Source organism: Oncorhynchus clarkii, chromosome 20, assembly GCF_045791955.1.
Source record: "Oncorhynchus clarkii lewisi isolate Uvic-CL-2024 chromosome 20, UVic_Ocla_1.0, whole genome shotgun sequence".
In the NCBI taxonomy this organism is placed as follows: Eukaryota; Metazoa; Chordata; class Actinopteri; order Salmoniformes; family Salmonidae; genus Oncorhynchus; species Oncorhynchus clarkii.
This window is the reverse complement of record NC_092166.1, coordinates 70,820,322-70,834,022: the sequence shown is the minus strand read 5'-3', so window position 1 is coordinate 70,834,022 and position 13,701 is coordinate 70,820,322. Positions and strand designations below refer to the sequence as shown.

At 45.6% G+C, this 13,701-nt stretch overlaps 1 protein-coding gene across 2 annotated transcripts in view; it reads right to left on the bottom strand.

Annotated features, from left to right (window-relative positions):
* Positions 1 to 13,701, bottom strand: part of LOC139375679 (calmodulin-lysine N-methyltransferase) — a 187,317-nt gene that overhangs the window by 29,095 nt on the left and 144,521 nt on the right. For both annotated transcript variants that reach the window (XM_071117485.1, XM_071117484.1), the window contains exons 7-8: positions 10,345 to 10,411; positions 4,148 to 4,222 (exon numbers count right to left, since the gene is read on the bottom strand). In XM_071117485.1, the coding sequence (XP_070973586.1) occupies positions 4,148 to 4,222; positions 10,345 to 10,411 (142 nt within the window). The remainder of the gene's footprint in view (positions 1 to 4,147; positions 4,223 to 10,344; positions 10,412 to 13,701) is intronic.

Sequence of the window (13,701 nt, the reverse complement as noted above, 5' to 3'; positions counted from 1 at the left end):
TTTGATTTATTAAAAAAGTTTGAAATATCCAATAAATGTCGTTCCACTTCATGATTGTGTCCCACTTGTTGTTGATTCTTCACAAAAAAATACAGTTTTATATCTTTATGTTTGAAGCCTGAAATGTGGCAAAAGGTCGCAAAGTTCAAGGGGGCCGAATACTTTCGCAAGGCACTGTACATACATACATATAAACACTACATACAATCCAATCTTCTCTTAGACTAATCAAGTAAAGTGTCCATTTAGGAAATTATATATAAATGTACGTATAACATCTACAGGTGTAGGATCTTAATTTGATCACTCTGTTGTTGCAGGATATTTCCTGTCCATTAATTATAATTCTCCACACAATAATTCACATTTCCTGTTGTTCCAGGATTATTTTCCTGCTGTGAGAAACTGTTCAAATTAAAATCCCACATCTGTCATGTCTACTAATACTCTTTAATAGCCTCCTCTATCTGTCCTCTTCTCTTCCTGATCACTTAGCTCAGAGGACCTGATTAATGAAAAGGCTCTATAATGGAAAGGCATTTAGTGCGTTTACCTATCAGTCGCAGTGGAGAAAAGGAGACATGAACAGGAAGTAATTTGGGCCTATTGGAACACATTCTCTCTCTTAACATGATAGGAAAGGAACCATGGAATTATAATTACTTGGGATTCTTTTTCTATAGACAGAACAAATCACATTGACTGGATAATACTCTCAATACTTCTCATCTGTCTCCTTATGGGGCACTACAGTATATCCTGACCACTCAAAGCCTCTTTGGATTGGATACAGGGCTGTCCTGTCCTGTCCTAGGTATTCTCCCGGCACTCCAAGACGCTCCAAGAAAAACAAGGCCACTTAGCAAGGCTCTATAAATAGCAGCAGTAGTGCATTACAGAAGTATATTAACCCAGATCCATCTCTTATCGCCCCGGGGGCCAAATGGGATGACATGGTGAGAACAACAGAGCAGAAATGGGTGGACTGGAATATGGGTGTGCGTGCGTGTGCAGGGAGCAATTGAGGATGTAGTCTGGGTTCTTTTGGGATGGCCTGAGAAGCGAATGTGAGTGATTTAGATATTCCCGACAAGTGACTAAACTCACTGCTGATAATCTAGGACGGTTCCCGTGTGATCTCAGTGTGTGTGCATGTGTGTGTGTGTGTGTGTGTGTGTGTGTGTGTGTACGGGCAGGGGACTGTGGCTATGACCCGACTTCCGCACTAAATCTGGACTAATCCTGGCAGCATTAACTTCATCTGTACAGTGAAACCTGAAGGATCCATTGACCCATTAGGACACAGTGACAGGAAGGCATTTACTAAATGACTGGTGGAAAATCATAGGGTGTTGCTTAGCTGCTTACTCTAATCAGATGATTGACGCTACTGACGATTAGAGTAAAAACACTCCCTTTTTTGAGCCAGGCTTTTTTTTTTTGTTTTTTACAGATGTTGCATTGTGTTATTTGTTTATTGCATATCACTAATTCTTCTGTGGCTGCAGCTGATGCAATGCTTTTTGGGAAATGAAAGGGATTTCTAAAAAGTAAGCCCACCCCAGTCCCTGCACACACACACACATGTTTACATGCACGCATTGACACAGACACACAAACACGTGCACCTGGCTTACTCACAGGTGGATGTATATAACAAAGTAGGGTCAATTATCAGTATTGGATAGAAATGAGTAAATCAGGGAGAACAGAGATTCAAAAAGGATACAAAATAGACTGTGTGTGTGACTGTATAAGACACAATGATGACACACACAAACACCGAGCAATGGTGAACACACAAAGGGCTTTATCTCCATGCCCACACATGGGCAGCTTAGAGGAGCCAGCAGACGTGCCAGTGTCCTAGTCGCCAAGCAGACATAGTCTCACACACACACACACACACACACACACACACACACACACACACACACACACACACACACACACACACACACACACACACACACACACACACACACACACACACACACACACACACACACACACACACGTCTCTGCAGGAATCCCAGCACAGCAACACACCAGTGTGTGATCATTTTCTTCTTCTACAGTGCCACACACACACGCACATGCTCAAACACACACACACACACATGCTCAAACACACCTCTTCACATATGCTGTCTGTGTGAGCAGGTGTCTCATTCTATGCACCCTAAAGACAACGTTTGGATACAGATACTTCTTTTCATGATCATTCCCTCCCTTAAATGAACAATCCACAAAGCCAAATCTATTTCAACCTCTTAGGTCACGAGCTCCATCAAACACCACATGCCTTCTGCAGTGCCATTCTTCCTGCTATACATGTGTGCAGTATTTTTCCATGTGTTTCTGTGTCTGTACATGTCTCTCTCCTCAGTCAGCGTCCACTCTCCATGTATGTGTGAATGTGTGATTGTCTGCGTTTGTGCGAGTGCGTGTGCCTAAGTGTGTGTACGTGCGCGTGTGTGTGACTGTGTGCATACGTGTGTGTACAGTATATCTGTATGTGAGAGGTCTGTTCTCTCCTCCAGCAGTCAGTGGGCTCTCTGCTGCAGCGCCATTGTCTGAAAGACTATAATTAATTGGAGGAGAAGTGTGGCTGTTGACCTTTTCGCAGGTGATCGTCAGCCTGCCGCGCTCCGCTCGTTAATCGCTCAGCCATCACTCTGTCTCGTTCCTGACCACGACAATTACACACCGGTCGCCCGGCGCACAGAGCGACAGTCGCAACGGCCACTTCCACACCAGGCAGACACACACACTTACACAATGATGCACTCACAAACATACACCGACATACACACACTTATGCAAACACACACATGAAAAAATGATGCATCAACACAGAGGCACGCACAGACACGCACACAGACACACGCACACACACCACACTCACACACACACCACACAAAGTATCTCCTATTACCCACTCTGTACAGCTGTTCATTTCACCTGCCCATTACCTGAAATCTGTGTGACATTAGAATAATGCTAACTTTCCTAATGCTCCACTTATCTAGGAGGTCATAAACGTATCATAGAAATGAGACGGGCTGAGAGCCATGTTCCCCTCCTGGGTGGGCACAGGTCAAGCGTTTCAGACACTTTTGGAGGGATTTCTAGCTCGTACTACTCTATGTGAGTGGCAGACAGATGGTGTAGCTTGATGGAGACTAAAAGTGAGGTGTAAGAACCAGGAAGAATCTTTATCATAGGATCCCTGTCATTAGAGTATCCCCTCTTTTTCTGGATTATTCACAGCTACACTTACACTTGAGTTAGCTATAGCGCTCCTTACATTGAGTGGGTTGAGGAACACTGAGCGACAGGAATTCCAGATAGTCCCTTTCCTGATCTAGAGGTATGTTGGATAAAGATGTCTCAGGGCCATCAAGTACATTTCATATATTTGAAAATATTGTACATATTTGAATCCAGTCTGTATAACTAAACAACGTGAGAAACCACAAGATTACGTTTTGGGCTCTGACCCCAAAATGTTGACATCAACGGGATGGACAGAGAGCAGGAGAAACAGAGGAGAGGGGAAAACAAACACACAGAAATAGATATGGGACTGAGATGAGATGACGAGAGGAGGGCGAGGGAGAAAGAGAGAGAAAGGGAGAGCTCTTCATTTCCTGATCAGCACTAAGATCTGTGTTAAGGAGCTGGAGCTAATTGAGATGTTTGTGTTGCTCCTTTCTATTCCCCCACTCCCTTTCCCTTTCATTCTCTCTCTGTCTTTCGCTCTCTCCTCATCTCTCTCTCTTTTTCGCCAAGGCGTAATTATTTGCAATTTGCCTAAGTCATCCATTTGCTGGGACGCCAAGCATGAAAAATAGGCAATTTTGTCAAAATGAAAATGCCTCTCGGAGTCAACCTAGGGGAAATAACCCGGGGAGAGGGGCTGTCTGATGGAGCCCTTCTGATAACTGTCACAGGAGCAGAAATATTAAAGTAGCCACGTCAGTCTGCCACGAGGTGTGTGTGTACGTCTGTATGTATGTACAGTATGTGTGTACGTGTGTGTGTGTGTGTAGAGGGGTAAGTTGTGAACTTCGTGGGTGTGCCCAGCCGAGAGCCCGCTTGCAACTCGCCAGGGGCATCAGGGGTCATTGGCGGCTGTACCTACCAGTCTGCGCACATGACGATGTCAAAGTGTCCCTCCAGCGCTGTGACATCTGTTTCACAGTCCCACCTGACCACTCTGTAGGATGGGTAGAAGTTCAAGTTTTATTGTCACATGCAAAAGTACAGTGAAATGCTTAACTTTCAAGCTCTACACAACAGTGTAATAATCAATATCAAAATAGTATACCTAATAAAAGTAATTAAAACAATTCCTTAAAAAACGAATATAGATATATACACTGAACAAAATATAAACGCAACACGTAGAGTGTTGGTCCCATGTTTCATGAGCTGAAAAAAAAGATCCATATAGACAAAAATATTATTTCTCTCCAATTTTGTGGACAGCAGTTCTCCGTTGCCAAGATAATCCATCCACTTGAAAGGTGTGGCATATGAAAAAGCTGATTAAACATCATGATCATTACACAGGTGCACCTTGTGTTGGGGGTCATAAAAGGCCACTCTACGATGTAGACTTTGGTCACAGAACACAATGCCACAGATGTCTCAAACTTAGGTGGAGTGTGGAATTGGCATGCTGACTGCAGGAATGTCCACCAGAGCTGTTTTTAATTTAATGTTAATTTCTCTACCATATGCCACCTCCATCGTCATTTTAGAGAAGTTGGCAGTATGTCCAACCGGCCTCACAACCGCACACCACGTGTAACCATGCTAGCCCAGGACCTCCACATCCAGCTTCTTCACCTGCGGGATCGTCTGAGACCAGCAACCCGGACAGCTGATGAAGTTGAAGAGTATTTATGTCTGTAATAAAGCTCTTTTGTGGGAAAAAAAATCATTTTGATTGGCAAGGCCTGGCTCCCCAGTGTGTTGTCCTGGCTCCCAAGTGGGTGGGCCTATGCCCTCCCAGGCCCATGCATGGCTGCGCCCCTACCCAGTAATGTGGAATCCATAGTTTATGGCCTAATGAATTTATTTCAAATGACTGACTTCCTTGTATGAACTGTAACTCAGTAAAATTGTTGAATGTTGTGTTAAATTTTTTGTTCAGTATATACACCACCGTTCAAAAGTTTGGGGTCACTTAGAAATGTCCTTGTTTTTGAAAGATAAGCTATTTTTATGTCCATTAAAATAACATAAAATTGATCAGAAATACAGTGTAGACATTGTTAATGTTGTAAATGATTATTGTAGCTGCAAACGGCAGACAGAGGCCCATTATCAGCAACCATCACGCCTGTGTTCCAATGGCACGTTGTGTTAGCTAATCCAAGTTTATAAATTTAAAAGGCTAATTGATCATTAGAAAACCCTTTTGTAATTATGTAGGCACAGCTGAAAACTGTTGTTCTGATTAAGCAGCAATAAGACTAGTTGAGACTAGTTGAGTATCTGGAGCATCAGCATTTGTGGGTTCGAGTAAAGGCTCAAAATGGCCAGAAACGAAGCACTTTCTTCTGAAACTCGTCAGTCTATTCTTGTTCTGAGAAATGAAGGCTATTCCATGCGAGAAATTGTCAAGAAACTGAAGATCCCGTACAACGCTGTGTACTACTCCCTTCACAGAACAGTGCAAACTGGCTCTAACCAGAATAGAAAGAGTGGGAGACCCCGGTGCACAACTGAGCAAGAGGACAGGTACATTAGAATGTCTAGTTTGAGAAACAGACATCTCACAAGTTCTCAACTAGCAGATTCATTAAATAGTACCCACAAAACAAGAGTCTCTCTGCTTTGCTGGTGACACTGTCAGTGATTTATTTAGAATTCAAGGCACACTTAGCCAGCATGGCTACCACAGCATTCTGCAGCGATACACCATCCCACCTGGTTTGCGCTGAGTGGGACTATTATTTGTTTTTCAACAGGACAATGACCTAACACACCTATAGGCTGTGTAAGGGCTATTTGACCAAGAAGGAGAGTGATGGAGTGCTGCATCAGATGACCTGGCTTCCACAATCACCCGACCTCAACACAATTGAGATGGTTTGGAATGAGTTGGACCGCAGAGTGAAGTAAAAGCAGTCAACAAGTGCTCAGCATATGTGGGAACTCCTTCAAGACTGTTGGAAAAGCATTCCAGGTGAAGCTGGTTGAGAGAATGCCAAGAGTGTGCAAAGCTGTCATCAAGACAAAGGGTGGCTACTTTGAAGAATCTCAAATATATTTGGATTTGTCTAACACTTTTTTGGTTACTACATGATTCCATTGGTGTTATTTTGACTGCTATTGTATATAATAAAGAAAACATGAGAAATAAGAGAGGAAGCTATATATAGGGTCAGTGCCAATACCACATGTACAATGTGCAGGGATACTGGAGTATTTTTAGAATGGCAAAAGGCTTAGGGGAGAGTAACATACTGTAGGGTAACTAACTATCGTTTACGGACACACAAGCAGGTACAAATATGCTCATTCTCCATTAAACATAAGTTATGCTCCCTTTCCCTTTGTCCTGCTCCCTTCCTCCCTCCTTTCTTCCCTTCTCAGTGTGTTGTCCCCTGGCGTCTCAACGCGCCCCACTGTGTGTGTGCCTCAGTGCACAGAGGTAAAACACACCTCGTCAGACCTCTCAGAGAGAGCCCTATCTGACATGACACCTGAAATCAACAGCTCGATTGTCTCAGCCCAGGAATCCCACTGCTAGTACTACGACTGCTGTGACCACTGACAGGTACTCTCCATGTCTACAGGAGCTTCATCAGTACTACTGTATTGTACCGCAAGGGTTGCTCCTGCTATTAATGTTATTGTACAGTCTCTAGCCCCAGCTCCTGACAGCCCCCTCCTATACACTATCCACGCCCCGCCTGTGGTCACTACGTCTTCCTTCCTTCCTTCTCCTTTCCATCTCCCCATCTCTTCAGCCAGTTAAACACTTGACTCTTTTTTTTCTCTCTGTCTCTGTCTGTCTCTCTGTCTCTCTTTCTCAAGAGATCGGGTCCAGGCCCCAGACAGCCAAATGGGATTATTAATAAACCATTATTAACACTCAGTAAACAAAAATTATGTCTTGTGGAAATACAATCTCATCTCCCGGCAGGGGGCCCGCGCCTGCTTTTTATTCAGTGACTTGAGAAAAGCAATCCCCCCTCATCCAATCGCGGGGCGACCTTCACCCCTCTCAAACCGTGCGTTCTGACAGGAGGTTTAATCTGAAAAGAAAACAATCAAAGTAATGCAGGCTAATTATACGTTTACTTTTTCACTTCATCATCCCGTGTAAATACACGAGGAGGAGGGAGGGAGGTGGTGCAGGGAGCAAGGGAAAGAGCTAGGGAGGGAAGAGGTGCAGGGAGCAAGGAAAAGAGCGAGGGAGGGAAGAGGTGTAGGGAGCAAGGGAAAGAGCTAGGGAGGGAGGAGGTGCAGGGAGCAAGGGAAAGAGCGAGGGAGGTAGGAGGTGTAGGGAGCAAGGGAAAGAGCGAGGGAGGGAGGAGGTGCAGGGAGTAAGGGAAAGAGCGAGGGAGGTGGTGCAGGGAGCAAGGAAAAGAGCGAGGGAGGGAGGAGGTGCAGGGAGCAAGGGAAAGAGCGAGGGAGGGAGGTGGTGTAGGGAGCAAGGGAAAGAGCGAGGGAGGGAGGAGGTGCTGGGAGCAAGGGAAAGAGCGAGGGAGGGAGGAGGTGCAGGGAGCAAGGGAAAGAGCTAGGGAGGGAGGAGGTGCAGGGAGCAAGGGAAAGAGCTAGGGAGGGAGGAGGTGCAGGGAGCAAGGGAAAGAGCTAGGGAGGGAGGAGGTGTAGGGAGCAAGGGAAAGAGCTAGGGAGGGAGGAGGTGCAGGGAGCAAGGGAAAGAGCGAGGGAGGAGGTGCAGGGAGCAAGGGAAAGAGCGAGGGAGGGAGGAGGTGCAGGGAGCAAGGGAAAGAGCTAGGGAGGGAGGAGGTGCAGGGAGCAAGGGAAAGAGCGAGGGAGGGAGGTGCAGGGAGCAAGGGAAAGAGCTAGGGAGGGAAGAGGTGCAGGGAGCAAGGAAAAGAGCTAGGGAGGGAGGAGGTGCAGGGAGCAAGGGAAAGAGCGAGGGAGGGAGGAGGTGCAGGGAGCAAGGGAAAGAGCGAGGGAGGGAGGTGGTGTAGGGAGCAAGGGAAAGAGCGAGGGAGGGAGGTGGTGCAGGGAGCAAGGGAAAGAGCTAGGGAGGGAGGAGGTGCAGGGAGCAAGGGAAAGAGCTAGGGAGGAGGTGCAGGGAGCAAGGGAAAGAGCGAGGGAGGGAGGAGGTGCAGGGAGCAAGGGAAAGAGCAAGGGAGGGTGAGTAGAGGAGGGGAAGCGAGGGAGACTGGGATCAAGTAAGTGAGATCGCTGAACGACAAAATTACTTTTTAGGGAGGTAATGAATGGTGTTTTTCAGCTAGAACTATCCCTGTATCCAGGGTACAACAGAATGACTGGTGACGTGGGGGTTCTGTTGATGGTTTCTGGATGAAGACATCCAATTAGACCGAATCGTTCTGCTTTGATAAATTTACACACACAGACACACCTCCTTTACCTCTACCTCAATCAGGACGGGTGATACCTTGAGGTTTAAATACCATAACCATGTAATAAGCCCTGACTCCCCAACAGCAGCAGTTAAGCATGGCTAACCCTAACCCAGACTTAACTATTTGCCTTAAAAGGTCATGAACAGTCAAAATGATGTTTTTCATGAAATGTGATGATATTTGGATATTTGGATGAAACCAGTATGATGACCAAAGTGTGAAAAATGACTGTTGCTTCTACATTGATCAAGTTTGATCATAAAGTTACTGGTCCCCTCCCCCATGTCAAACACTTGGATTCAGGAGGTGGATTATTAAGGGGATACGGTGACACCACTCTCATTTTAATACACCAATGGTAACATAATATTCTCTTACCTAATTTAATAAGTACCGCCCTGTAACCAACATCGGAGAAGGCGTGTTTGCAGAGGGGCGTGGTTTATTTAGCTAGTTACCTACTCTACTGGAAACATCATTTGACTGTAGGGTGTCAGCAAATATACACTGAAGTTAGTTACGATGCCAAACTGCAGTCAGGTCAAAACCCTGGTGAGGACGAAGAGCACGCAGATCAGCTTGAGACGGTTTCTGACAGTTTGTGTAGAAATGATTTATTTGTGCAAACCCAGTTTCATCAGTTGGTCTCAGACGATCCTGCAGGTGAAGAAGCTGGATGTGGAGGTCCTGTGCTGGCGTGGTTACACGTGGTCTGCGGTTGTGAGGCCGGTTGTAGGTACTGACAAAATCTCTAAAACAAAGTTGGAGGTGGCTTATGGTAGAGAATATTAAATTATCTGGCAACCGCTCTGGTGGACATTCCTGCAATTAGCCTGCAAAGTCCATGCTCCCTCAATACTTGACACATCTGTGGCATTGTGTTGTGTGACAAAACTCCACAGTTTAGAGTGGCTTTTTATCGCCACAGCACAAGGTGCACCTGTGTAATGATCAGGCTGTTTAATCAGCTTCTTAATATGCCACACCTGTCAGGTGGATGGATTATCTTGGCAAAGGAGAAATGCTCACTAACAGGGATGTAAACAAATGTGTGCAATTTATTTTGTTGAGAAATACGTATTTTGTGCGTATGGAAAATATCTGGGATCTTTTATTTCAGCTCATGAAACATGTGACCAAGACTTTGCATGTTGCTTTTATAATTTTGTTCAGCATAATAAAACGTTTACACTATTCATCTCTGGCAAAGATACTTGTATGTTTCCCCTTTCATCTGTGTCTGGTGTTAGCTAGTTACCGGCTAGCTAGGTCTTCATCTGTGTCTGGTGTTAGCTAGTTACCTGCTAGCTAGGTCTTCATCTGTGTCTGGTGTTAGCTAGTTACCGGCTAGCTATGTCTTCATCTGTGTCTGGTGTTAGCTAGTTACCGGCTAGCTAGGTCTTCATCTGTGTCTGGTGTTTGCTAGTTACCGGCTAGCTAGGTCTTCAGCCAGCATGGAACAAAAGGGTGGAAGGTTTGTTCAAAACTCTGAGGTAGTTGTCATGTCAACACATCAGTCAGTGCTGCTGTGAATGTCATCACAAGAGACATGCCAAATGGGGGATGTTTAAAAAAGTTGACATCATTGGTGCAATTTCCATGTTGTTTGAGTTGCTTTGTGTTTCACCACATTTGCTTGAGATGATTTTACTGCAACACCGCATCCAAGTTTCTTGACATAGGCGTTTTAAAGTAATAGTGATAGAGAGATTTGAGAGGTGTGAGAGAGGGAGGTGTTATCAGATAAACGTCTCACCTGCTGGAAACATCTGTGGAGCCAAAGACACCAGCCTGCCTGTTTCTCTCGATGACTCCACGCACATCTGGTGACCTGGTTAAGGTTACAACTAAACATCTCACGTTCACAACTAACATTAGTCACATGCAGCTACTGACATGATCTAGCATTTTATTAGGCAGGTTTGGGGTCTTTGGTGGTAACTTATCAGCTGTGGTCACGCGCACGCACGCACGCACGCACGCACACACACACACACACACACTTGCCTGAACTCCGGGGGCAAAGTGAGAGGCTGACAGATGCTTGACAGGACAGAGCAGAAATGAGCAGAACAGAACAGAACAGACCTGAACAGACCTGAACAGGGCAGGGCAGGGCAGGGCAGGGCAGGGCAGGGCAGGGCAGGGCTTAATGGAGGCCAGCAGATCAATCAGAAGGCTTTTAACCTGTAGCCTACGCCTGAGAGGAGCTCACCACATCACCACTATGACACACAGGCTGATTGATGTCAACCGGTCTATTAATACACTGTCTGGAGGGCCGGTGCTGAGGCAATTCAATTAGGATTTATCTGTCTTTAAAGCAGCAAAAAGCTGTAGCAAATCCAATCTAGAGCGCGAAGAGGAAAGAGAGGGGGAGGGGGGAGAGGTATCTGCTGGTTGGATGGAGAGCCAATCCTAGATCAAAGGGATGGGCCCTTACACATACACATGCATGCACACACACACACACAAATGTTCGGGACAGACACCACACACACAAATGTTCGGACAGACACCATACACACACAGGGCAGGTCTGTGTAGTAAGAGAGTCAGCACACTGATCATGGGCTGAGGAGGAGAGGAGCTTACAGGGTAATCTCATCAGTACCACCGCACTGGGGGAGAGGTCATCCTACACACTGCCAAGTGGTGCACACACACACACACACACACACACACACACACACACACACACACACACACGAACTGTAACAGCCATGCACATACAGTAACAGGTTTGGTTGGGGTCAATTCAAATGAAGGTCAACCCTAACAGGCTTGTACACACTCTCTCAGTCACTCACACAAATACAGTACTCGAACCGACAGGGATTCAGAAATAACACTTAACAAGCACTCAAGAATTCAACAGGTTCTCACATAAACACATTCATCTATACAGTAAGTAGATACTCATATTCCTACTGCCAATTGTATAGTAGTAGTGCATTTATTTGTCTGTTCTGGGTGTGTAAGCTGAGGAATATTTGTCCTTCTGGGTCGTCACACAGGGGGGAAGCAGCCAACATTCATCAATCAGACAATGTGTCTGTGCGGCTGTATGGCACAATGTGTACGTGCGGCTGTATGGCACAATGTGTACGTGCGGCTGTATGGCACAATGTGTACGTGCGGCTGTACGGCACAATGTGTACGTGCGGCTGTATGGCACAATGTGTATGTGCGGCTGTATGGCACAATGCGTACGTGCGGCTGTATGGCACAATGCGTACGTGCGGCTGTATGGCACAATGTGTACGTGCGGCTGTACGGCACAATGCGTACGTGCGGCTGTACGGCACAATGTGTACGTGCGGCTGTACGGCACAATGTGTACGTGCGGCTGTATGGCACAATGTGTACGTGCGGCTGTATGGCACAATGCGTACGTGCGGCTGTACGGCACAATGTGTACGTGCGGCTGTATGGCACAATGCGTACGTGCGGCTGTATGGCACAATGCGTACGTGCGGCTGTACGGCACAATGCGTACGTGCGGCTGTATGGCACAATGTGTACGTGCGGCTGTATGGCACAATGTGTACGTGCGGCTGTACGGCACAATGTGTACTCGCGGCTGTACGGCACAATGTGTACGTGCGGCTGTATGGCACAATGCGTACGTGCGGCTGTATGGCACAATGTGTACGTGCGGCTGTATGGCACAATGTGTACGTGCAGCTGTATGGCACAATGTGTACGTGCGAGGCCGGGTTAAATAATAATATATGCTAGTTGCTACATATTTACACTAAGAAGGTGAAAAAGCGACTTTGAGAGGGTACTTACTGTACATGTTTTGTGTTGATTGAGAGAAACTCCTATTCTATTTCATCCACTCTCAATAGCCATATCTGCTCATCTATTTCTCTCCATTCTTTCTCTTTTCTCACACTTATCACACCATTCCATCTATTTCTATTATGAGAACGACTACACAAAAATAGTCTCTCGGGGAAAAGCCTGTGAATGTTGTGAAAGTGGCCTATTGGGCAACACAGCTGATTGTCCATCTCTGTGGCTGCCTTTCCCGCCACCTTCTTTCTTTTCTCTTTAAACAAAGCTGCAGTCAACTCTGAATTGTGTACGTTTCCGTCATCAGAGGCCCAGCGATGCTATTGTTACTGCCTCCGTGATATTCAATGACGTCTCATTGTGGTGAGCAGTTCTTCAGCTAAATCTGAACCATGTATTTTGTCAAAGCTTAGTGTGTGTAGGTTTCCTGCTTTTGTAAAAGCCACAGATTTCTCTTTATCGTGCTGGTACAATGGAGAAGAGAGGGCTGGGGAGGGTGGGTAGACAGCGCTAACCAATGAGAGTGCAAGGAGCTATCAGTGCAAACCAATGAGAGAGCAGGGAGCTGGCAGTGTGGGTACAGGTGAAGGGGCATGAGACACATTACCTCTGGGTAGGCCGTTCCGTTGCCCCAAGCAAAACAAACAGAAGGAAAGTCACATTAATCAATGAAGCAGTCCAGTTGCTCAACAACAATGCCCCCAACAACTCCGACCTGGATCTGATCCTATCATAACATTAAACAAATGCAGCACAGAGCCCACTCTGGAAATGTGATGTTATTGTGTTACATATAACAATATATCAATAAAGGGTCATTTTATGATAATTACATTTAAAGACTACTCAAATTTCAGAGCACACTGTACAGATTGAAATGACTCCTAGAATGTCTGGGTAAGACTAAAATGTCACACATTTCTCAACTTTAATTAGTTCTTTCCCAATAACTATTTTGGATACAGATTTCGAAGGTATGCCAAGCATCCTTCCACCAATGGCCTTTCTATGGATTTAATTTCAGGAAGATCCAAAACATTAGAAATATCTTTGTGACAATCTTGTATGGAATGCCCCTTTATTGAATTGAATTGAATTTAATTGAATTAAATGCTCAGTCATCTAGCATTGTGGCTTTGGCCCTGAGAGGGAGTTGAAAAGACATGCATTTGGAGATACTTTGAGATAGTATGCAATTATTTCACTCAAATGGGGCAAGGTCTTACCGACCACTTTCAATCACTCATATAACACAACTGTAGAAGGATGGATTGAAATGGTATGGAAGGGACATTTTGCTGGATTCTAAGTG